At 46.4% G+C, this 26,171-nt stretch overlaps 1 protein-coding gene across 1 annotated transcript in view; it reads left to right on the top strand.

Annotated features, from left to right (window-relative positions):
• Positions 1 to 10,288, top strand: part of LOC141180567 (olfactory receptor 2K2-like) — a 55,543-nt gene extending 45,255 nt beyond the window's left edge. The window contains exon 6 of the mRNA XM_073660665.1: positions 9,362 to 10,288. Coding sequence (XP_073516766.1) covers positions 9,362 to 10,288 — 927 coding nt within the window. The remainder of the gene's footprint in view (positions 1 to 9,361) is intronic.
• Positions 10,289 to 26,171: the final 15,883 nt, after the last annotated feature.

The raw sequence follows: 26,171 nt of genomic DNA, 5'->3' as shown, positions 1-26,171 counted from the left end.
TTTCTGCAGACATTGTTCCAGCAGACTCCTTATTTTTTGGCTAGAGTATCCTGTAATAATTATAATGGATACCACAGGAGTCTTTTGCGTGGAACAAAGATACAACAGAACACAACTTATAGGTGTCAAAGTGTATATTATAAACTCATGGAGTTTTAAACAAGTGCAGATGAAAGCACAAAGTCCATAAACACTCAGGGGAAAATGCAATTAGCAGAGCAGTTTGTAAAGCACTGTTCACACTAGAGGATGCTAGAAAACAAGGAAGTCTTTATCAAGTCCAAAAAATATATATTATATAATCCAGGGAGGCCTGGGTAGGAAGTCCCAGATAATGCAGCAGAGTCTCGTGCTCTAAATGTAATCAGCAAAGCAATCTGTAAAGCACAATTCACACTAGAGGATGCTAGAAAGCAAGGAAGTCCTTATCAAGTCCATGCAAGGAAGTCCATACAATATTTAGATATTCCATTGAGGCCTGGGTAGGAAGTCCCTGATAGTGCAGCACAGTCCCGTGCTCTGCAGCTATCTAAAGCAGGTGAGTCAGAGCAGAAACCAGATTACTTGTTAGCAGAATGCAGGTGAAGACTGAGGCTCAGAGGTAGCAGCAGGAGCATCCAGGAGAAGGAGGAATACTGGTAACAACTGAATGCAGCAGAGTCTCTGAGAGCAGGTAACAGAAGATCCAAACTAGTCTGCAGGGCAGAGAAGGAAACTAGGAAACCACCTGGAGCAGATCACAGGCAGAATACTCTAGCACTGATTAGAGGCTGGGGTGGAGTTACAAAGCAGGAAGACAAGGGGCACATGAGACAAAAGACACCATCTTGAAAGAGGCCAAAATGTAATTAAAAATATTTGCAGTCCTGACAGCCATTTCTAAAGCTTTGTGACACCAGCAAACCACAATGAGAGCCATTATCCACAAATGGCAAAAACATGGAACAGTGGTGAACCTTCCTAGGGGTGGCCAGCTGACCAAAATTACCCCAAGAGTGCAGCGACGACTCTTCCAAGAGGTCACAAAAGACCCCACAACATCCTCCAAACAACTACAGTCCTCACTTGCCTCAGTTAAGGTCAGTGGTCATAACTGCACCATAAGAAAGAGACTGGGCAAAAATGGCATGCATGGCAGAGATCCAACATAAAGGCTAGTCTTAGTTTTGCCAGAAAGCATTTTGATGACTGCCAAGACTTTTGGGAGAATACTCTGTGGACTGATGAGACAAAAATTGAACTTTTGGGAATGTGTATGTCCCATTACATCTGGCGTAGAAGTAACACACCATTCAGAAAAGGAACATCATACCAACAGTAAAATATGGTGATGGTAATGTTCCGGTCTGGGACTGTTTTGCTGCTTGAGGACCTGGAAGACTTGCTGTGGTAAATGGAACCATGAATTCTGCTGTCTATCAAAAAATCCTGGAGGAGAATGTCCAGCCATCTGTTCGTGACCTCAACCTGAAGCGCACTTGGGTAATGGAGCAGGACAATGATCCAAAACACACCAGCAAACCCACCTCTGAGTGGCTTAAGAAAAACAAAATTAAGACTTTGGAGTGGCCTAGTCAAATTCCAGACCTTAATCTGATTGAGTTGCTGTGGCATGATCTTAAAAAGGTGGTTCATTCTCGAAAACCCTCCAATGTGGCTGAATTACAACAATTTTGCAAAGATGAGTCACCAAAATTCCTGCAGAGCGTTGTTAAAGACTCTTTACCAGTTAGCGCAAATGCTTGATTGCAGTTGCTGCTGCTAAGGGTGGACCAGCAAGTTATTAGGTTAAGAGGGCATTCACTTTTTCAAATAGCGCCCTGTAGGTTTAGATTTATTTTTCCCTTAATAATAAAGACCTTAATTTTAAAACTGCATTTTGTGTTTACTAGTGTTATCTTAGTCTAATATTTAAATTTGTTTTGTCATCAGAAACATTTAAGTGTGACAAACATGCAAAGGAATAAGAAATCAAGAAGGGGGCAAACACTTTTTCTGACCTCTGTGTATATACATATATATGTACATAGACATACAGTTAGGTCCATATATATTTGGACAGAGACAACATTTTTCTAATTTTGGTTCTAGACATTACCACAATGAATTTTAAACAAAACAATTCAGATGCAGTTGAAGTTCAGACTTTCAGCTTTCATTTGAGGGTATCCACATTAAAATTGGATGAAGGGTTTAGGAGTTTCAGCTCCTTAACATGTGACACCCTGTTTTTAAAGGGACCAAAAGTAAATGGACAATTGATTCCATGGCTATTTCATGGACAGGTGTGGGCAATCCCTTCGTTATGTCATTCTCAATTAAGCAGATAAAAGGCCTGGAGGTGTGGTGCTTGCATTTGGAAGGTTTTGCTGTGAAGTAAACATGCGGTCAAAGGAGCTCTCCATGCAGGTGAAACAAGCCATCCTTAAGCTGCAAAAACAGAAAAAAAAACATCCGAGAAATTGCTACAATATTAGGAGTGGCAAAATCTACAGTTTGGTACATCCTGAGAAAGAAAGAAAACACTGGTGAACTCATCAATGCGAAAAGACCTGGGCGCCAGACAACAGTGGTGGATGATCACAGAATAATCTCCATGGTGAAGAGAAACCCCTTCACAACAGCCAACCAAGTGCACAACACTCTCCAGGAGATAGGCATATCAATATCCAAATCTACCATAAAGAGAAGACTGCATGAAAGTAAATACAGAGGGTTCACTGCACGGTGCAAGCCACTCAAAAGCATCAAGAATAAAAAGGCTAGTCTGGACTTTGCTAAAAATCATCTAAAAAAGCCATCACAGTTCTGGAAGAACATTCTTTGGACAGATGAAACCAAGATCAACCTCTACCAGAATGATGGAAAGAGAAAAGTATGGTGAAGGTGTGGTACAGCTCATGATCCAAAGCATACCACATCATCTGTAAAACATGGCGGAGGCAGTGTGATGGCTTGGGCATGCATGGCTGCCAGTGGCACTGGGTCACTAGTGTTTATTGATGATGTGACACAGGACAGAAGCAGCCAAATGAATTCTGATGTATTCAGAGCCATACTGTGTGCTCAGATCCAGCCAAATGCAGCCAAACTGATTGGTCGTCATTTCATACTACAGATGGACAATGACCCAAAACATAAAGCCAAAGCAACCCAGGAGTTTATTAAAGCAAAGAAGTGGAATATTCTTGAATGGCCAAGTCAGTCACCTGATCTCAACCCAATTGAGCATGCATTTCACTTGTTAAAGACTAAACTTCAGACATAAAGGCCCACAAACAAACAGCAACTGAAAACCACCACAGTGAAGGCCTGGCAGAGCATCAAAAAGGAGGAAACACAGCGTCTGGTGATGTCCATAAGTTCAAGACTTCAGGCAGTCATTGCCAACAAAGGGTTTTCAACCAAGTACTAGAAATGAACATTTTATTAACAATTATATAATCTGTCCAATTACTTTTGGTCCCTTTAAAAACAGGATGGCACATGTTAAGTAGCTGAAACTCCTAAACATTCATCCAATTTTAATGTGGATACCCTCAAATGAAAGCTGAATGTCTGAACTTCAACTGCATCTGAGTTGTTTTGTTTAAAATTCATTGTGGTAATGTCTAGAACCAAAATTAGAAAAATGTTGTCTCTGTACAAATATATATGGACCTAACTGTATGTATATATACAGTCACGGCCGAAGGTATTGGCACCCTTGTAGGTGCTCCAGAAAATGAAGTATTTCTCCCAGAAAATTATTGCAATAACATATGTTTTGATATACACATTTTTTTTCCTTTGTGTGTATTGGAACACACAAAAAACAGAGAAAAAATGCAAATTGGACATAATTTCACACAAAACCCCAAAAATGGGCTGGACAAAATTGTTGGCACCCTCAACTTAATATTGGGTTGCACACCCTTTGGAATAAATAACTGCAATCAATCACTTCCAATAACCATCTACAAGCTTCTTACATCTCTCAACAGGAATTTTGTACCACTTTTCTTTTGCAAACTTCTCCAGGTCTCTAATATTTGAAGGTGCCTTCTCCCAACAGCAATTTTAAGATCTCTCCACAGGTGATCAATGGGAATTATATCCGGACTCATTGATGGCCACTTCAATACTCTCCAGCGCGTTGTTTACATGTATTTCTGGGGGCTTCTTGAAGTATGTTTGAGGTAATTGTTCTGCTGGAAGACCCATGACCTAGGATGCAAACCCAGCTTTTTGACACTAGGCACTACATTGCAACCCAAAATCCATTGGTAATCTTTAGATTTCATGATGCCTTGCACACATTCAAGGCACCCAGTGACAGAGGAAGCAGAAAAACCCCAAAACATCTTTGACCCTCCACCATATTTTACTGTAGGTATTGTGTTCTTTTCTTTGTAGGCCTCTTTCTGTTTTTGGTAAACAGTAGAATGATCTTGGTCTCATCTGTCCACAAGTCTCTTTTCCAGAAGGATTTTGGCTTACTCATGTATATTTTGGCAAACTATAGTCTAGCTTTTTTATGTCTCTGTGTCAGCGGTGGGGTCCTCGTGGGTCTAATGCCATAGCGTTTCATTTCATTCAAATGACGACAGATAGTTCGCACTGACACTGATGCACCCTGAGCCTGCAGGACAGCTTGAATTTCTTTGAACTTGATTTGGGCTGCTTATCCACCATATGGATTATTCTGCGTTGCAAATTTTCATCAATTTTTCTCTGTCGTGCATATCCAGGAGGATTAGCTACAGTACCATGGGTTGTAAAATTCTTCACTATGTTGCGCACCATGGACAACAGAGCATCAAGATTTCTGGAGATGGACTTGAGATTGTTGATACTTTTCAACAATTTTGGTTCTCAAGTCCTCAGACAGTTCTCTTGTTACGGGTCCGGGTGGTGGAACCTCTGTGCCGAGGTGCAAGGAGGGACCCAGAGGGGCATGACTAAATATCCACCCGAACCGACCCTGGTCGTACGGCAGCTAACGACACCGTGACCAGGGAGGATCCGGGCAGAGGGACCAGGTGCTACTCTGGGGATGACCTTGTAAGAGAGCAGGTGGCTCCCACGGGTCAGAGGGCTGGGACTGACTGGTATGGTGGATGGACACAGCAAGCAGGCGGAAGTCTCTGGTAGCTGACAGGAGGTCACAGTTCGAGAAAGCAGGGCAAGTAGCAGTCTTTATTTTTACCAGGAAGGTGGTCACAGCAAGTGACGGCAGGGTCTCCAGGCAGGCTGGCAGAAAGCAAGCAGGTGCTCCCAGGTGAGCGGACAGACAGACGAGGCGGGTAACTGACAGGTAACTGGTGGGCGCTCCCAGGTGAGTGGGCTGACGGACACAGCAGGTAACAGGCTGGTAACTGGTGGACGCTCCCAGCTGAGCGGGCTGATGGACACAGCAGGTAACAGGCAGGTAACTGGTGGACGCTCCCAGGTGAGCAGGCAGACAGACGAGACAGGTAACAGGCAGGTAGCTGGTGGATGCTCCCAGGTGAGCGGTCTGACAGACGAGACAGGTAACAGGCAGGTAACTGGTGGATGCTCCCAGGTGAGCGGTCTGACAGACGAGGCAGGTAACAGGCAGGTAATTAGCGGATAACAGGCTGGCAGGCAGGACGAGAAGTCAGGCTAGCAGGGGAACCTGAGGGCTGAAGCACAGGTAAGACACAGTGCAAACAACTTTGCTCGGGCACCTCCATTTTGGAGGAGGTGCCTTAAATGTGGGAAGTCTTCTGGCCATTGGCCGGGGACTCTTTAGGAAGATGCGCGCTGTCCCTTTAAGAGGGGGGGAGTGCGCGCGCGCATGCCCTAAGCACTCTGCTGGAGGAGCAAGGCGCGCCGGCCACAGCAGGGAACGGAGCGCAGGGAGAAGCCGCGCCAGGAGCCCAGGGGCGGGAGAGACGGTGTCCCTGTCTGACATGGGGCAGGGACGCCGCTTCACCAACAGAGACAGGAGTGCTGGAGGGACCCACGCGAGAAGGTCACGGAAGATGTCATTGACCAACTCTTGAAAGATGGCGGGAGAATTACAGAGGCCGAAGGGCATTACGAGATATTCATAGTGGCCATCCCGGGTGTTGAATTCCGTCTTCCATTCATCCCCCTGGCGGATACGGACCAAGTTATACGCCCCACGGAGATCCAGCTTGGTGAAGATTCTGGCACCCCTCAGACGGTCAAATAATTCAGAAATGAGCGGAAGGGGGTATTTATTCTTCACCGTGATCTGGTTAAGACCTCTATAGTCTATACAGGGACGGAGTGAGCCATCCTTCTTTTTAACGAAGAAGAAGCCTGCTCCCACCGGGGAGGTAGATTTCCGGATAAATCCCCGGGCCAGATTTTCCTCGATATATTCAGACATGGCCCGGGTCTCGGCAGCGGACAACGGGTAAATACGCCCATGGGGTGGAGTAGCGCCGGGTTCCAGGTCGATTGGGCAATCGTATGGTCTATGGGGAGGTAATGTCTCTGCTTCTTTCTTGTTGAAAACATCAGCATAAGACCAATAAGGAGCCAGTAGGCCGGGTAGATTGGCGGGAGTAGGAGAAGGATGAGCAGGATGAACAGGAACTAAACAAGTCTTATGACAGTCCTGCCCCCAGCGAAGGACCTCTCCGGTCTGCCAATTCAGCATGGGTGCATGTCTCAGGAGCCAAGGAAGGCCTAACAAAAGGGTGTGAGAGAGTCCAGGTAGAACATGGAAGAAGATCCTCTCAGAGTGCAGCATTCCCACCTGCAGAGTCATGGGTTCGGTGATGAGTTGGATGGTTAGTGGTAAGAGCCCTCCATCCACGGAGACGACAGATAAGGGTTCAGCCAAAGGTTTAGTGGGAATGCGGTATTTCTCTAACAGGGACTGGGAAATGAGGTTTCCGGCAGCTCCAGAATCGAGTTGAGCTAGTTCAAAGTAGCGGTTCTCCCCGCAGATGACAGAGACCGACAGCATTAGAGATGGAGGGGGTTTACTTTTGTCTAGGACGACCTCTCTGAGCGATCCTAGACACTGGCGTTTCCCGGCCTCTCCGGGCAGGAACGGATCCGGTGCTCCTTACTGCCACCGTAGAAACAGCTCCCCTCGGCACGGCGTGACTCTTGACGGGTTTTGACCATCTTGGTCTGGTCGAGCTGCATGGGCTCTGGCGAGTGAGCCCGGGGAGTTACAGAGGAAGAGACGGGTCTCTGGAAAGTAGGAGCAAGGCGGGGAAACCTCCTCACACGGGTGACCTCTTTGCTACTCTCCTGGAACCGGATGTCAATCCGGGTGGAAAGTGTTACTAAGTCATCCAGGGAGGTAGGAATGTCCTGACTGGCGAGTTCATCTTTAATCCGGCTGGATAGGCCTTCCCAGAAGGGAACAAGACAGTTAAAACAGCACTTTCAGCATGCTGTTTGAGAGAAAGGAAGCAAAATAAGAAAATGGAGTATACTTCAAAGATTCATAACTATGCAATGGCTGATCAATAACTAAACATGAATAAAAGTTTAGTTATTATTTAAATATTTAGATATCCCCTCTTTGAAATTTCTAGAATTTTTTTCGTATTTTCTTTAAAATACTAAATATTAGCAAGTATCTTAAAAGATTGCTCAGCAAAAAAGCTCTGATGATCTCAGAGAAACCTGTTACATATGGAGAATAATACAAAGTACCATATTCTGTGCTTTTCATGGCAAATGTCATGATTATATTAAATTAATATTGCAGGTCTCAATTTTCAAAATCTTTATATTAATACAAACATAATGTACAAACACTGTATGGTTAACAAAATCTATTTCTTATCCCAAATGTGTTACAATAATTATTTTTGTCCGTTATTGTAATGGGAGAATTGACTGAAAAATTCTAATTCCGGAATTATTGGTAATTGTCCATGGAGAGAAAGTGACATCAGGTGTTAAACCATTGTGAATATAAAATCTGCCCATAACACTAGGAAAATTATCAATTAGGCTGCCGCAAGCCAGAGGTAAGATGAGCTGATGCCCGCGAGTCTTCTACCACTTCAGTCAAGAATCGAAAAATTTGAAAAATTATTAACGTGTGGAGGAAATTATATCTCATCTCAACAGTATTTTTATTGCAATCAAGTGATAAGGCATCTGCCATGATCTGATAATAACCATAAGTACCATGATTCCCACTAGAGCTGCCAGGAATGGTGACCTTATTTTCAGTAAAGGTTTTTCTTAGACTTTTGAAAAATGTTTTTCTTAACATTGCACCAGAAAGAAAGAAGGGAAAGAGTTAAAATGTAACTGTAGAGATCTTCTTCTTAAAGACTTTCTATTTTACCCATATGTCCACTTTTTATGGTTTCTTCTGGGTTCTTCTCTGGACCTTAAAAATAGTTCCACAAACTATTAAAAAATGTAATAATATTTTTAGTGGCCTTAAGAGGAAGGGATAAAAGTTGTTGGCTTCATTGAAGTGAACTCCAGGATGAATATTTCCTATCTATACTAAAAGGGTTTATAGTTTCAGAATATCAATTTTTAACATGGTTTCCAAGGACTCTGCTTGTAGTATGAAGAGGTACCTTCTTCTTCATTTCCGGGGTTTGTAAACCTATCCAGGACATGTGGTGATTAGACATCTGTAGGGCACATTACAAGACACGGCTGTGATACATTTTACTGCAGGTAACACATGCAATGATACAGGTCATACATAACCCATAAACTCATACTGGGTCAAGTAGGAGAAGTAGGAAAGTTGGTCTTTAAAGCCTCAAAATTAAAATGCTGATATTCTACGTTCATCTTGAAGTCAATCATCTTCACTGGAGAAACCACATAAAAAATAACGAGGTGGCTCCATGACTAAGAGTGGGCTAGTATAGAAATGCATCAGCAAGCTATAGTTTACGTGGCTTTTCCAATAGAAGATTGATTTTCATGCAGAACATCAAGTGCTGGCAATTGCTTTCTCTTCGATTGTCCAGTTTTGATGACTATTCCTATACTTGGAAATTAATGAAGAAAAATCCCAGTTAATGGCTTTAAGCTGAATTGTTCAAATTTTTCCCAAATTTTCCATCAACTGACTTTTCAATCAACGACAGTGAACAAAACTCTTTTTTAACTATTATTTTGCCCAGGGTAGGTGTCAGTATGAGGCAGATCTGGACAGATACCAGGGTCATCTAGGTTTGTAGAGCCTTTTGCAGACTGAGTAAGTATGCTTAATGATTTAGAACCAGCGGTAAGATAGACAATTGGTCCATTGTTACATAAGGGCCCATAGTCACCAACAGTCTACACTGGATATCTTGTCTCTGAAGGCTCTTGTAGATAATAAGCGAAAAATTCTAAAAATGCACAATAACATTTTAGGACCCCTTCTACTCGTGTTTTTCAGTGTAATGTCATCATGATGGAGAATTTCACATATAATTTCTTTATTTTGACGTTTACCACACATGAGGACAATAAGCCTTTTTTATCTTTTTTCTTTGTTCTGGTTTATCTCATTGGAGTACTTGCTAATTCGTCCACCATTCTGGTAGTATATAGAGATCAACGCTTACACACCCCTATGTATCTATTCCTATGTAATTTATCCATCGTCGACCTTTGCTATACAACCACCACAGCTCCTAATTTGGTTCACATGTTCCTGAGTTGTGACTACACCTTATCTTTCACCCAATGCTTCATCCAGATGTACTTCTTCCTACATGTGGCTACTACGGAGGACCTACTGCTCTTCATTATGGTTTATGATCGATATGTCGCCATCTGTAAACCTCTACATTATCATCGTATGCTGAATAAGAAGAACTGTATCCTGCTCATGATAGTTGCATGGGTTATTGGTTGTTTAAATTCAGCTTTCGCAACCTTAACATCATCCAAGATCTGTCTGTATACTAATACAGTCCCTCAATTCTTCTGTGAATTCAAAGCATTTGCTAAAATCTCCTGTCCCAATGCTGGGTTCCAGCTGTTCACCTACATGGAAGCTGTACTTTTTGGCTTTGGCCCCTTTTTGTGTAGTATATTATCTTATATTAAGGTCATCATTGTTATCTTACATATTAAATCTAGTGATGGGAGAAGAAAGGCTTTCTCCACCTGCTCGTCCCACCTCATAGTCCTCAGCATGTTCTATGGCACATGGATGTCCGTGTATATAATGCCACCATTAAAAGATCCCCGGGTCTTCGAACTGACCCTTTCTATTCTGTATTCCACCATTACTCCCATGTTAAACCCTTTAATATACAGTGTAAGGAATAAAGATGTAAAGAGGGCTCTACTGAAAATGGTGGGGATCAAAGTCTGAGGAGAGCAAAGTCATATACCGCTAAGTTTAGCTTAATGTAACACTTGATGGTTGGAATTTTTTTTACCATTTACCATCAATTTCTGGGAATTCCTCTGTCTTTGATGAATGATTATGTTTTATATGTGTTATTTATTAAATTTAATAAAGGCCATTCTAAAAAGATTATGTAATTGTCATCAAAATAAAAGGTTGTCACATTGAGAGAAGGTGACATGCAAGAGAGATACTTGCCTCTGTGGCAAAGGTTATACAAATGCCTTTAGGTTATGTTAATTTCTGTGTTTTATTGCACTTTGAATAGTACCACTAGATACCACTTTAGTACCAAAGAATATATAAAGTGGCTGCGAGCAGGAAGAAGTGAGTGTGGGGGAAACCACATGGAGTCTTTGAAGATTAGACCTTGAGACTGGTGGGAATGCACTCAAACCAATAGACTTGGAAAACTTATGGTGCTCCTAGTTCAGTTAGGACCCAATCTAAAGTCTGAGAGCTCGAGACTGTGCTAAATTCTCTGTTGTTGAGGCAGATAATAGGGCCACCAGGTATGACTGACTGATCAAAGAGTACAAGGTATAAAGGCAAGCAGTGTAAAACTACAAGGTGACTTGGATCTTGTTAAATAATTTTTACTAAGAAAATGTATGAATGTATAATACTAGATTATTTTGCACTGAGTAACACATTTTAACCTCGGCAAGAGGTCTTTGTCAGGTTCAACCGGATATTTTTTAAAATCTCCTTTACATCTACTGTTCATGTATAAGAACAGTATACGGGCTCTTTTATTTTAAAAAAGTAATGCTAGATAGGGATGAGCGGACCCAAACTTTTGTCCAAAGTTGGGTTCAGGTAGCAGAACTGTACCCGAACTTGGACAGTTGTCTCTTTTTCTCTCTCTGCAATGGACTTCCCCCGGAAAGTCGAACATTACAATGGACTTCAGGGGAAAATCCGTGTTTGGTGTTTACCACTGGACAGTAACAGTCCAGTACGAGCGCCGAACTTTTAAGCTCGTGTCTGCTCATCCCTACTGCTGGATTTTCCTTTGATTTCTCCTCATAAAGAGTTACTAAAAGTTAGTTAAAGAGTTATAAGTATCCCGAAATGCTGCCATTGACATTGCGAAAAAAATAAGTCCTCATACAGCTACAAATACAAAAAAATGAAAATACAATGGCTCCCGGAATGTGACAATTAAAAAAAAATGCTTTGTCCTAAAGGCCTAAAATTGGCAAAGGCCAAGACATAAAAAAGTTCATAAACATTTACCAAGAGCAACGATATACCAATGGAAATATAATGACTGATTTATCATAATGCATATGTAGGAAGTTTATAATGTTTAGGAAGTTTACAACATGTAGGGGGCTTATAAAATGTAGAGAGTTTATAAAATGTAGAAAATTTATAAAAGCAAATCAAGAACACAGATGATTCTAGAAACTGAAAGGGAGGATCCCCTGGAGTCAAACCACATCCTGAGGGTGTAGTTAGACAGCCGTATAAATCGGAGCGAGATCGGAAAGCAGTGCACGGACTGGCCGGTGACTCTCCCTAAGTCCACTTCGTGCACTGGGTTCCAACCTTGCTCAGATTTGTACAGCCATCTGACTGCACCCTAATATCTTGAACAAATGTTGGGCAACTGTAGAGCCAAGGTTCATAAAAGAGAAACCAGAACTTTAATTCAGACTAATGATGCTGAAAGGGTTAATTTTACCCCAGTGAGATAGTCATTTGCCTCAATGTTAGATTTTGAGGCTCAGAAAAACCATGTGCCATTGTCAAGCGAGCACATGAGGTATTCAATCAAAGAAAATGAGTTCTGTACAATGAGCAAGCACAAAGCCTACAGTCCTTTCTTTTTTGTTGAGAATACTATCGCTGGCCACTCCTACCTGGGCATGTTAAAGAAATGGCTTATGCCACAGAGAGAGGAAGATCTGCCAAACGTAGTCTATCAGCAGGATGGTGCACCCCCACATTTCCATTGGATGTTCTCCGATACCTGAATGAAACGTCACCAGAACATTGGATAGGCTGCGCTGGAGACGATTAATCACCAATGTTGTACTGGCCTCCACACTCATCATCAAGGGCTCAGTGTTCTCCTCCTCAGCAACAGGATATGAACAACCTGAGACAGCGCAGCACTGAAACAGTAGAGCGATTAACAAAGGATATGCCGCCATGTGTCTGGACAGAACTGGACTGTTTCCTTCACCAGTGTTCCCCAACTTCAGTCCTCATCATTCACCAATAGATCATGTTTTTAGGATTTTTAAAAAAATTCTCTTGAATTCCTATTGTTAGAGTGCGAAGTTCTTCTATTACATATTGTTACGTATTGGGCCCCCACGTGTGCACCATTTTACAGGCATGTCTATTACTATTACCAATGGAAATCACTAGGAATGTAGTAAAGTGCATTAAAGGAGGATTCTTAAAGGATGTGTCAGAGATGAGAAAAGGTTGCCATCTGCTGGCCAGAAGAAATAAAGTGTAACAAGTTATGCCAGAAGAGTTGGAGGGGGAAGAGATTCAGATGCTTCACCTGATCAGGTGACCTCCAGGAAGGATTTCCTGGATATAAAAGCCCAGCGAGCCAAGACGCAGGGAGATTTGGCGCCAGGCTGCAGAGTGGAGAAGACGTGTTCCAGAGGGACTGCAGATCCCAGCGTGGCAGGCCCCAGCCAGAGGCCTGCACTGCATCAGAGTCAGAAGCCGACTGAGAAGTTCTGGACTCCTCACAGGAGCACACTGAGCCCTGCACATGTGGCTGAGAGTCAGGACCTGCGCCCCACACAGAGTAAATTCCTGGGACCCGATGCTGCCTGCCAAGAGCTGAGGTCTGGATCCCTGCACCCCAAGCGTGAGAGACTACCGTCGATGGTCAAGCCGAGAAGAGCTGAGAGAGGACTGCGACAGGAGAGACGCACCAGCAACATGAATCGCGCAAGTGAACAGGGCCGTCACTTCCAATTTCAACTCACGTTACCAGGGACAGTTGGGATTAGGATTTCAGGTTGCGAGGGGGCCATTTTGTGTATGGGAGGCTAATCAGGAGTTGATCGACTTTATCTGGAAGAGACTTGCGGCCTAGCGGAAATAACGGATGACCCCCGCTAGAGCCATGCAAAGAGAACTCACTTGGTGACTCCCATGACTGGATGCATCACATTTATGCAGAGAACTTGACCCTTATTCACTGAATCTGTTTCCCATTGTTATTCCAAGAGGTTGTTTATTATCCCTGTTACTAACCCCCTTGCATAATACTTGTTATACATATAAAGTATTTTTAGCAATCCCTGACTGTTTCCGCCTTGTGTCTCTGTGCATTCCATCCAGGCACCTGTTTTACATTTGGTGTAGTCGGCAGGATGCAACATTCAGATACAGAGATGACGGCCGAGTCCAGCAGGGGACATATATCCTTGGGGGCGATGCTCAGCCACCTACCTAAGTTTACAGGGAGCAGCTCGTCGCTGTGGGACTGGGCAGAAAGACTGAGAAGTATGCTATGCATGTATCCCCTGACCACTCTCGCACAGGCTGAACTGGCCCTCCTAACCCTTGATGGAGAGAATCAGCAGACTATGATGTACCGCTCACCTGGGGACCGCGATAACGTGGAGAAAGTGATAAAAATGTTAGATGACATGCACGGTAAGACCACAGGCCTGGGACACTTATGTCTGCGGCTGTTTCAGCGGGTCGAAGGGGAAAATGAGACCATAAACCAATATGTTAATGCATTACAAGAAGAGATGGCCCATATCATCAAGAAGGCTCGAGATGAGAACCGAGGACTAGGGCCATTAGACAAAGTGTTATGGGACCAACTGATTGCTGACCTGAAGGACCCCTCCCTGAGATTAATTCTAAAGGAGTGACTGCATATGAGTCCTGATCTGGGCTTCCTGGAGGTCGGGGCCGAAGCCAGGGTCCTGGAGAAAGAGGTTCCTGTTCTCGAGGCCACAGTCCGGAGCTCTGAAGTGACTACTCCTGAATTAACCCACAAAGAACCCGCCTGGGTACTGGAGATATGTCAAGAGATCCGGGATATCCGAGGTGAGCTGCACTATATTAAGGGGACCGCCACGACCCTCTCATTGACAGACCGCACAGCCCCACGTGGATGGAGGTCAGAGCAAGAGAAGTGTTCCTACCGTACATCACGTCATATACCCAGCCCATCAGAGGAGCGAGGGCCAGAGTGTTCGACCTGTGGAGATAAAGGACATATCTCCAAAGAATGTCCAAATCGAGAAAGGAGAAGATGAGGGCAGCCATTAAACTAAGGCGCCCCACGGTCGTGGAGCATACCGTAGGGTTCTGAGATTCAGAGAGTGGAAGGGAGAGTTTTGAGGACATTGTCTCCGAGAGGCCCATCATCTGGGCTGAATTTAATGGGTGACGGATTCGTTGTTTAATGGACACAAGGTCTCAGGTGACCACTATGCCTGAGGCGTATTTCCAAAATCATTTCCCTGAAGTTGCTCGCTCCTGGAAAGAACCCACTGTCTGACTGGTGGCTGCTAATCAATTATCTATTCCAGTAGCGGGACTAGTATGGATGACTGTCCGGGCATGCGGAAAGGATCTTGGTTGAAAAGGGATAGTTTTGACCACGGGGTCTGGAGGCGGAAGGCCTATTGTGTCTTTGGGCATGAATGAGCTGAAGGAGGTCAGACAGTTTTTAGCCGAGGGCCCCAACAAAAACAATTGGACCCGCACCACTCGTAATCCAGCCAGCAAGAAAATATTCCAACATCTCATACGAGTCAACCAAATTCAGAATCTGCCCGCTGCCTCCCAGTATCTCGGTAAAGTATCGATACCGCCCGAAGCCACATTGACACTGCCAGTGGGACAGACTTTACTCACTATACAAGTACTGGCACATGTATCCCTAGAGGGGGTGGATGTTCAGGTTGAGACAATAGAGGGAGAGGAGGCGCCCTCCAGACTCTTGATTGCTCGCGCCCTAGCCACCATGCTTAAGGGGCGGGTGCCCGTACGCTGCCTCAACCTAAGCGGAGCAAGTTTATAGTTATCGCCCCGACAAGAGGTGGCTCGAGTTTGTATAATGCCGGAGGACCTCACCAGAGCTGACACTATAGGACTGACACCTGTGAAAGGAGAACCGTGGACTCTAGAGGTGTCACTCAACAGTCAAGAGAATGGAGAGAACCACTGGCTGGACGCCATCTCTTAGAGAAAATGGAGGCTAACCTCACTGAGTTCTCAGCAGGCCAAGTCAGGCAGGTTTAGCAGTTACTACAGTGGTATCAGGGAGTATTTGCGCAGCATGAAGATGACCCAGGACATTTAGCTGTACCCAGGAAATTCAGCACAAAATACCTACAGGGAGTGCTGCTTCCATTCAAGAGAGGTATCGACAGATCCCACCTCAGATGTATCAGGAGTAGTGATGAGCGAGCATGCTTGCTACTGCTCAGTGCTCACCCGAGCATCTCACTGCTCGAGATGCTCAGCGCTCGCCGAGTATTTCCGGGGTAGCTCGGCAGGAGCTCGGGTCCCCTCCCTGCATGTTTGGCACTCTTTAGAGTGCCAATCAACATGCAAGGATTGCCTGCCACTCAATGTAATGCCGCAGCCATGGTGGTTGTGGCAGTACAGTGATTGGATGGCCGCACAGCATCATCAGGTCAATATCAGACCTTTCGCCGCTGAGCTCGTCACAGTCACTCCAGAATCAGGCAGAGTAGGTAGAGGTGCTGCTGTATTAGGGAGAGATTTGTCTGTGTATTAGGTAGTGTAGGGAGAAAAAACGTACATTACACATATCCATCTTAACAAACAGTCCTTTTGAGGACTAACTAATCCATCTGCAGAGATCTCAGGCAGGCAGGGTATATAGGCAGGCAGTGTATATAGCAGACTGCAGTGCATATAGAACAAGAGGCTCCATTCAAATTCTGCCTTCTGCTGCTGTTAGATATTTCTATACAAAGGCCCTGGTCTCAGGGGCCAGGAATACTTTTTTTGGATCTTAATCCTCATTATTTGCTTAAAAAGCAATCCAGAGAACACCGTTTTTCTGCGCCATTTGCTTGTTGGCACTGCAGAATACAGCCAGGTACTTTCCATATTACAGCGCTAGAAATCCAGCTATTTAAAACTCTGTTTTCTCCGTTAAACGGCTCACATATATGTTGTCAGAAAATACTGCCATTTCTGGCCTCCATTAAAAATTTCCTTCAGTGTGTCAGTGAAGCAATTCACACCAGTTTGCTGTTCAGTTTGCTGTTTAAAATACTTACCTACAGGCCAGGTATTTAAAACTCTGTTTTCTCCGTCACACGGACCACATATAAGTTCGCTCCAAACTCAGTAATTTGTAGTGAGCGTGGAAGATACTGTACTCCATTTAAAATGGGCAAGGCACGTGGCAAGGGATGGTGATGGTACATGCAGAGGTCGAGGACAAGGCCGTGGGCAAGCTGAAATTGTGCCACAACAAACACCCACATCTTCTCGCTTGACCTTCCTGTCCTAATTCCTAGGTGACCAGAGCACACCACTATTGAACCCAGAGCAGTGTCAAAAGGTTGTTGGTTGGAAAGCGGATAATGCTTCCAGTCACTTAGCCACCACCACCACCACCACCACCCTGTCTTCCACACGGTCAAGTCTCAGTAGCCGAGAGTCTGGACCAAATATTCCTCACCCTGATCCTCCTTCCTCCCACCATGCCGAGTGCCCGGAGACAACTGATCCCACACTTGGACACTCTGAAGAGCTGTTCAATTTTCCATTTATAGTTTCGGGCCCATCGCCCGGTCCACTTGAAGCGGAGCAAGAGGAGATCGCGTTTAGCGATGCCCAGATATTTAAGTAGCCACGGTCACATGAAGGCGACGGTGGGAATGTGTTACAAGAGGTGGACGATAATGAGACACAATTGCCACAAAGTCAGGAGGAGGACCAGGGTGCAGAAGTGGAAGACGAGGTGGTGGATGATATAGTAACTGACCCAACCTGGCAGGAGGACATGCAGAGCGAGGACAGCAGCACACAGGGGGAGGGAGGCAGAGCACCCCAACAGGCAGGAAGAATTAGTGTGGTGGCCGCACACAGAAGGCAGGCAACCATTCCTTGTAACACCAACACAAAGGAATTTGCCAGTACAACTGTTAGGTCTTCCCGAGTCTGGTTGTTTTTTAAAGACTCTGTCGATAACCCCAAAAAGGCCATTTGCACCACATGCCAGGCCAGCATCAGCAGGGGTGGCAAAACGACCAGCCTAACCACCACCAGCATGATCAGGCACATGGCAGCAAAGCACCCGTCTTTGTGGGCCGAACCCCAGTGTCCAGGAACAGTGTCTGCAGGTGGCACCATTGCTTCTTCCGCTATTGTGCATGCAAGCCAATCCCCTGTCCATGGTGCATGCGAAGATGCCTCCTGCCCTTCACCTGTCATTGCGTACTCTCAAGTAGCAGCATCAGGAAGCACGTCCATGTCCTTGTTCCAGTTCAGCGTTCAGTTGTCGATACTCCAGTCCTTGGAACGCAAGCGCAAATATGCAGCCAACGCCCCACAGGTCACACTACTAAATTCTCCCATTTCACGACTGCTTGCGCTTGAAATGTTGCCGTTTAGGCTCGTGGAGACGGAAGCATTCGGCAACCTGATGGTGGCGCCGTCCCTCGGTACTCGGTCCCCAGTCGCCACTATTTCTCCCGGTGTGCAGTCCCCACATTACACAAGCACGTGTCCCAAAACATTAGCCTTGCCCTCAACAACGTAGTTATCGGGAAAGTCCACATAACCACGGACACGTGGACAAGTGCTTGTGGGCAGGGACGGTGCATCTCGCTGACAGCACACCAAGTTAACATAGTGTAGGCCGGGACCCAGTCAGGCCTTGAGACGGAACACGTCCTCCCGATGCCAAGGATTGCGGGCCCTAGGTCAAGCAGGGTTGCCACCATGGTCTACAGCTGCTACACCTCATCCTCCTCAGCCTGCTCCTCCTCTTCAGCCTCCATCTCCGAAATGACCACATCAGTCACAAGCTGGAAACACTGCAGCACTGCCTCGGCCAAGCGGCAACAGGCTGTGCTGAAGCTAATATGCTTAGGTGACAAACCGCACAATGCTGAATAGTTGTGGACAGCTCTGAAAGAGCAGGCAGACCTGTGGCTCACACCGCTGAACCTATAGCCAGGCATGGTCGTCCGTGACAATGGCCAGAACCTGGTGGCGGCTCTGAGGCGAGGCGAGCTCACACACGTACCATGCCTGGCCCATGTACTTAATCTCGTGGTTCAGCGGTTTCTCAAATCCTACCCGGAGCTGCCAGATCTGCTTGTTAAAGTACGCTGCCTGTCTGCCCATTTTCGAAAGTCAGCTACAGCTTCTGCCGCCCTTGCCATGTTTCAGCAGCGTTTGTAGCTTCCAGCTCACAGACTGGTGTGTGATGTCCCCACGTGTTGGAACTCTACACTGCAGATGTTGGGAAGGATTTGCAAGCAGAAGAGGACAGTTGCTGAGTACCAGCATCAACAAGGCTGTCGGTATTCAGTTCAGACTCCACACATAAGACCTCAGGAGTAGTCATGGATGTCAGACATATGTACCATCCTCCAAAGCTTTGGGGACTCCACCAAGATGGTGAGCGGCGATGACGCCATAATTAGCATCACCATCCCGCTTCTCTGTCTACTGAAACGCTCTCTGCTAACAATCAAAGAGCATGCATTGCAGGCGGAGCACGATGAGATGGAGCAAGGAACCATACAGGGTGATTACACACAGCCCAGCCTCATCTCATCCCAACGTGGATTGGGTGACAATGAGGAAGAGGAGGTGGAGGAGGAAGGACAGGAGCTAGTTTCATGCGCTATAGACGGTAATACCTGCACAGCTGTCATACCGTCTGTTCAGCATGGATGGTCAAAGGACAGAGAGGAGGAGGAGGAGAGCATGGTCAGTCATCCTCTTGGTGAGGACACGGAAGTCTTGCCTGTTAGTAGTCTGGCACGCATGGCTGAGTTTATGTTATGCTGCCTTTCCCATGACCCTCGCGTTATCAACATTTTGGATGACAGTCATTACTGGTTGGTGACACTTCTAGATCCACGCTACAAGGAGAAATTTATATCTCTTATTCCTGAGGTGGACAGGTCTACAAAAATGGGGCTGTACCAGAAGGCCCTTGTTGCAGAACTATTAAAAAAATTCCCATCTGAAAATGCTGGCGGCAGAGGGCACACTTCGTTGGACAGCCAAGGAGTACAGGCGAGAGAGACAAAACTTCAATCCAGCAGAGGCAGGGAACAATGTCAAAGTTCTGGAAGAGTTTTCTCAGCCCCTCCCATCGCACAGGCCCTGAGGCGCGGGGTACTCTCACAAGGAGTGCAAAGTTTGGGAAGAAGTTGAGGGAGTACCTTGCCGACCGTACCTACGTCCTCCGTGATTCCTCTGTGCCTTATAATTATTGGGTATCCAAGCTGGATACGTGGAATGAACTGACTCTCTATGCCTTGGAGGTCCTGGCCTGCCCTGCCGCCAGCGTTTTATCCGAGCGGGTATTTAGTGCCGCTGGTGGAATTATAACTGATAAATGCATCCGCCTGTCAACTGAATATGCTGACATGCTGACTCTTATAAAAATGAACAAGGGCTGGATTGCGCCAGACTACTCAACACCACCGAATGATAGCAGCGTAATATAAACTCAAATCCAGTGTCTTTTCTTGGGAGGTGTATTCCCATGTACCTTTTCACACCCAGACATGGGTATATGCTTCCTGATTTTGGCTATTTGCTCTTGTCCTCCTAGTTCTCCTCATCCTCCACCACCATATCACCAGGGTGACCATGGTCTGTGATGCAACACCCACATCATTTTTTAAAAGAGTGTTTATGATGCCCGTAAAAAAAAAAAAAATTATACAGTATGTTCATGTATACCCCCCAGGGGTAAATGTTTGTCAGCCCATACACCTAGTGCTTGGGAATTACAAGTATAGGAGGCCTGCTCCTTTCTAATGGGAACATTTTTTTTATGAGGCCCTCCTCCACGTCTCTTCCAAGGAGCATTGGAGTGCCTCCAAATTTTTGGCAACCCTTGCATTCACTGCATAGGCCAACACTATGGGAGACCCACTTCCTAATAATGGGAACAGTGTTTTGAGGAGGCCCTCTTACCTCCATGTCTCTTCCAAGGGGCATTGAAGTGCCTCTAAATTTTTGGCAGCCCTTGCATTCACTGAATAGGCCAACACTATGCGAGACTCTCTCCTTTCTAATTGGAATTTGTCGTTACTGTGGCGCTGCTCTATGTCTCTTTAAATTGTTAGTGGGATTTTTCCTAAATTTGGTTAGCCATTGGACTCACTGCATACCCTATCACTGTATAGCAGACCCTCTCCTTTCTAATGGGAACATGTCGTACTTGTTACTGTGGCTCTGCTCTATGTGTCTTTAAATTCTTAGTGGGGTTCTTCCTAAATTTGGTCAGCCGTTGGACTCACTGCATAACTTATCACTGTATAGCGCTACTCTCTCCTTTCTAATGGGAATTTGTCGTTACTGTGGCCCTGCTCTATGTGTCTTTAATTTCTTAGTGGGGTTTTTCTTAAATTTGGTCAGCCGTTGGACTCACTGCATACCCTATAATTGTATAGCAGACCCTCTCCTTTCTAATAGGAACATGTCGTACTTGTTACTGTGGCCCTGCTCTATGTGTCTTTAAATTCTTAGTGGGGTTTTTCCTAAATTTGGTCAGCCATTGGACTCACTGCATACCCTATAACTGTATAGCAGACCCTCTCCTTTCTAATGAGAACATGTCGTACTTGTTACTGTGGCCCTGCTCTATGTGTCTTTCAGAGTCCCTCCATCATCAATGAAACAGGATTAGTGTTGATCGAGCACTAAAATGCTCGGGTGCTCGAAGCTCGGGCCGAGCTCGTCGTGATACTCAGGTGCTTGACCCGAGTAACGAGCCCAATGTTAGTCTATGGAAGAACCGAGCATTTTTGCGGCGGCACCCCGGGCAGTCTTTTAAAAGCCTAACAAGTGCCCAAAACAATAGTGACAGTGCTCAAATGACATGGGGACAGCATGGGGATCACCCCAGGAAGCATCTCTGACCCCCAGGTCACTGCTGTCAACAACGTGGTCAGAGGTATTAAGCCACTTTTACGGGCTCACAATAAAATGTTCAAAAACGAAACTGAAACTTTTTTCCTGTGAAATATGATAAGGAATTTCTTTTCCAGGGTAAAGACTTGTGTATAAGGTAAAATAAATAACCAAAAACAAAAATACTCCTCCACACCTTGGGCTATGTTCACAAGTAGCATTTTTTATCTGTTTTTGCACTTTTGTATTGCTTTCAACTGTGACAAATGCTTTCACTGGGAAATGTAATTTTAACATTTTACAACCTTATCTGGCCATGTGCTGTGTGACACATGCATAAAGTGCTGAAAAGACATGGGAAAGCATGGGGAATACCCCTGGAAGCATCTCTGACACCCAGGTCACTGTCTAAAAGTGTGCCCATCATAAGTGATCCTTGCCGCATCAGAAGATGCAGACTTGCAACTATCCCCGTGCAAGTTCTAGTCCCAGGGCAGTGTACAATTGTACCTCCCCCATTCCTTGCAATACAAGCGCAAGTATTTTGCCTGCCACCCACCCACACCCAGGCTGCAATACTATACTGCTTGCTTGCTTGCACTTGAAATTGGGCCTTTTAGGCATGTGGAGGCGGAATCTGGCCACCACGCCATGGCTGCGTCGGCAGCCTGGTATCCATACTCAGTCCCCAGCCGCCCGGTGGCCGGATGTCCCTGCTTGCTCCCCAGCCTCCAGGGGGAGGCCTGGTGTCCCTACTCGGTCCCCAGCCACCCCTGTGTGTCCCGGTAACCTTTCCCACACTTTTCGTAGACTGGCCTGCTTTAGGGCAGCATTGGCCGAGCCCACCAGACAACCAGACTCCTGCGGAGGGCACTGGCTTCTCCATCAGGGGAGTTGAGAGTGCCAAGGTGAGGAGCATGATGAGGATGATAGAAGTTAGCATCTGCTTTGTTTTGCTGGAATGCAAGCGCATTTATGTAGTAGCGGCTAGGCCTGAGGTGGTCAGCGTTTTGGCGCATATCCCACCTCCTCCGAGGATTGCTGGATGTTTTCCTGCTACTATCCAAGTTCTATGACTCCCGTTAAAACAAAGCTTCAGGTGATAAATGATGGATGAGGTGGTGGCAAAGGAGAAAGAGCAGGAGGAACAGGGACCATTCACATCAATATCATGTCAGTCAACCAGATATGTCTTGTAGGATATGTTTCTGTAACAAAAGGAGCGGTTCGGCTACACAGTTATAGGGCATACAGTGAGTGCAATGCCTACCAAAAATTTCAAGGCACTCCAATGCCCCTTGGAAATGACATGGAGGTCAGAGGGCCTTAACTAAACCTTTTTTTCCATTTATAGCAACTGGGTCTCCTGAGCACTGTTGGCCTAAGCAGTGAATGGAAGGCTTTCCAAAAATTATGAGGAACTGCAATGCCCCTTACAAGAGCCATGCAGTACAGCATATTACAAACATAAGTCCCATTATTGGGGAGTGGGTCTCCCATAGGATTTGCTTATGCCTTCCAAGAAAAAGCTTCCAAAAATTAGGACGGAGCAACTTGCAATGCCCCTTGCAAGAGCCATGCAGTTCAGCATATTACAAACATAAGTCCCATTATTGGGGAGTGGGTCTCCCATAGGATTTGCTTATGCCATCCAAGCAAAAGCTGACAAAAATAAGGACGGAGCAACTTGCAATGCTGGCACCCTGGTGGTATAGTGGTGGTGGAGGCTGAGGATAAGGAGAAGAACATAAAACAGCCGAAATGAGGAAGCGTATACCCATGTGTGGGTGTGAAGCGGTGCATGTGAATACACCTCCCGAAAAAAAACAGTGGATTTGACTTTATGTTACTCTGCTGTCATTTGGTGATGATGAGAAGTCTGGCCCAATCCAGCCCTTGTTCATTTTGATAAGCGTCAGCTTGTCAGCATTGTCAATTGACAGGCGAGTGCACTTATCTTTTATAATTCCCCCAGCGGCACTAAAAACACGCTCCGATAACACGCTAGCGGCAGGGCAGACCAGGACCTCCAAGGCGTACAGAGCGAGTTCATTCCAAGTGTCCAGCTTGGATACCCAATAATTAAAAGGCACAGAGGAATCACGGAGGACACTGGTACGGTCGGCAAGTTACTCCCTCACCATCTTTTGAAACTTTCCACTCCTTGTGAGAGTACCCCGCGCCTCAGGGCCTATAAGCTGGGCGGGTGTCAGAAATCTGCCCCAGAACATTGACCGTGTTCCCCTGCCTCTGCTGGATTGGAGTTGCATCTCTCTCGCCTGTACGCCTTGGTTGGGCAACGAACTGTGACCTCTGCCGCTAGCGTGTTCAGATGGGAATTTTTTTAAGAGTTCTGCAGCAAGGGCCTTCTGGTACTGCCCCATTTTTGTAGACCTCTCCACCTCAGGAATAAGAGAGTGAAAGTTCTCCTTGTAGAGGGGGTCTAAAGGTGTCACCAACCAGTAATGACTGTCACCCAACATTTTGACAACGCGCGGGTCACGGTAAAGGCAGTGTAACATAAAGTCAGCCATGCGTGCCAGACTGGTAACTGGCAAGATTTCCGTGTCCTCACCAAGATGACGACTGACCATGCTCTCCTCCTCCTCCTCCTCCTACCCCCTGTCCTCAGGCCACCCACGCTAAACCGACGGTATGACACTTGTACAGGTACTACCGTCTACAGCGCATGATAGCAGCTCTTGTTCTTCCTCCTCCTCCTCCTCTCCATCATTGTCCCCCAATGCATGTTGGGATGAGATGAGGCTGGGCTGTGTGTAATCGCCCACTACGGCTTCTTGATCCATCTCATCATACTCTGGCTGCAATGCCTCCTCTTTATTTCTCTGCAGAGAGCGTTGAAAAAGACAGACAAGTGGGATGCTGACACTAATGATGGCGTCATCGCCACTCACCATCTTGGTGGCCTCCTCAAAGTTTGTCAGGATGGTACATATGTCAGACATCCAGGTCCACTCCTGAGGTCTTATGTGTGGAGTCTGACCTGAATATCGATGGCCTTGTTGCATCTGGTACTCCACAACTGCTCTCTTCTGCTCACAAATCCTTTGCAACATGTGGAGGGTAGAGTTCCAACGTGTGGGGACATCACACACCAGTCAGTGTGCCGGAAGCTGCAAACGCTGCTGCAACACAGCAAGGGTGGTGGAAGTTGTAGCCGACTTGCGAAAATGAGCTGACAGGCGGCGTACTTTCACGAGCAGATCTGGCAACTCGGGGTACGATTTAAGAAACCGCTGAACCACGAGGTTAAGCACATGAGCCAGGCATGGTACGTGTGTGATCTCACCTTGCCTCAGAGCCGCCACCAGGTTAAGGCCATTGTCACACACGACCATGCCGGGATGTAGGTTGAGCGGTCTCAGCCACAGATCTGCCTGCTCTTTCACAGCTGTCCACAACTCACAAGCAGTGTGAGGTTTATCACCTAAGCTATTGAGTTTCAGCACAGCCTGTTGCCGCTTGGCAGAGGCAGTACTGCAGTGCTTCCAGCTTGTGACTGATGTGGTGATATCTGAGATCGAGGCTGAACATGAGGAGGAGGAGGAGGAGGATGATGCGCAGGAGCTATACACTGTGGGGGCAACTATGACTGACATAGGGCCCGCAATCCTCGGTGTGGGGAGGACGTGTTCCGGCCCACGGTCCGACTGGGTCCCAGCTTCCACTATGTTTACCCAGTGTGCCGTCAGAGAGATGTACCTTCCCTGGCAACAAGCACTTGTCCACGTGCCCGTTGTCAGGTGGACTCTTCCAGTAACTGCATTGTTGAGGGCACGGCAGATGCTTTGGGACACGTTCTTGTGTAGTGCAGGGATGGCACACCAGGCAAAATAGTGTCGGCTGGGGACCGGGTACCGAGGGACTGCCACCGCCATAAAATTTTGGAAGGATTCCATCTCCACCAGCCTAAAATGCAGCATTTCCAACGCAAGCAGTCGTGAAATGTGCGAATTTAGGACTGTGGCCTGTGAGGTGTTAGCTGCGAATTTCCGCATTCGTTCAAAGGTCTGGTATATGGACAACTGAACGCTGCGGTGGGACGTGGACATGGACGTTGATGCTGTTTCTTGAGAAACTGCCATAACAAGTGAAGACTGAGAGGAGGGGGCATCTTTACATGCAGTATGGACAGAGGATTGCCTTCTACACACAACAGGGGGTTCTATTGCCGCACAACAGTGGAAGAAGCAGTGGTGACACCTGCTGACACTGGTCGTGGACCCTGGGTTTCGCCCCACAATGTCGGGTGCTTTGCTGCCATGTGCCTGATCATGATGGTGGTGGTCAGGCTGGTAGTTTTGTCACCCCTGCTGATGCTGGCATGGCAGGTGGAACATATGGCCTTTTTGGGGTTATCAGCAGAGTCTTTAAAAAAATTCCAGACTCTGGAAGACCTACCGCTTGTACTGGCAACGTCCCTCGTGTTGGTGTTACGGGGAACGGTTGCCCGCCTTCTGTCTGCGGCCACCACACTGCTTCTTCCTGCCTGTTGGGGTGCTCTGCCTCCCTCCCCCTGTGTGCTGCTGTCCTCACTCTGCATGTCCTCCTGCCAGGTTGGGTCAGTTACTATATCATCCACCACATCGTCTTCCACTTCTGCACCCTGGTCCTCCTCCTGACTTTGTGGCAATTGTGTCTCATTATCGTCCACGTCTTGTAACACTTTCCCACCGTCGCCTTCATGTGACCGTGGCTGTTCAAATATTTGGGCATCGCTACATGGGATCTC

Source organism: Phyllobates terribilis, unplaced genomic scaffold, assembly GCF_046119375.1.
Source record: "Phyllobates terribilis strain yellow unplaced genomic scaffold, ASM4611937v1 Scaffold_33__1_contigs__length_13283291, whole genome shotgun sequence".
In the NCBI taxonomy this organism is placed as follows: Eukaryota; Metazoa; Chordata; class Amphibia; order Anura; family Dendrobatidae; genus Phyllobates; species Phyllobates terribilis.
The sequence above is the reverse complement of the archived record's forward strand: the minus strand, read 5'-3'. Positions and strand labels throughout refer to the sequence as shown.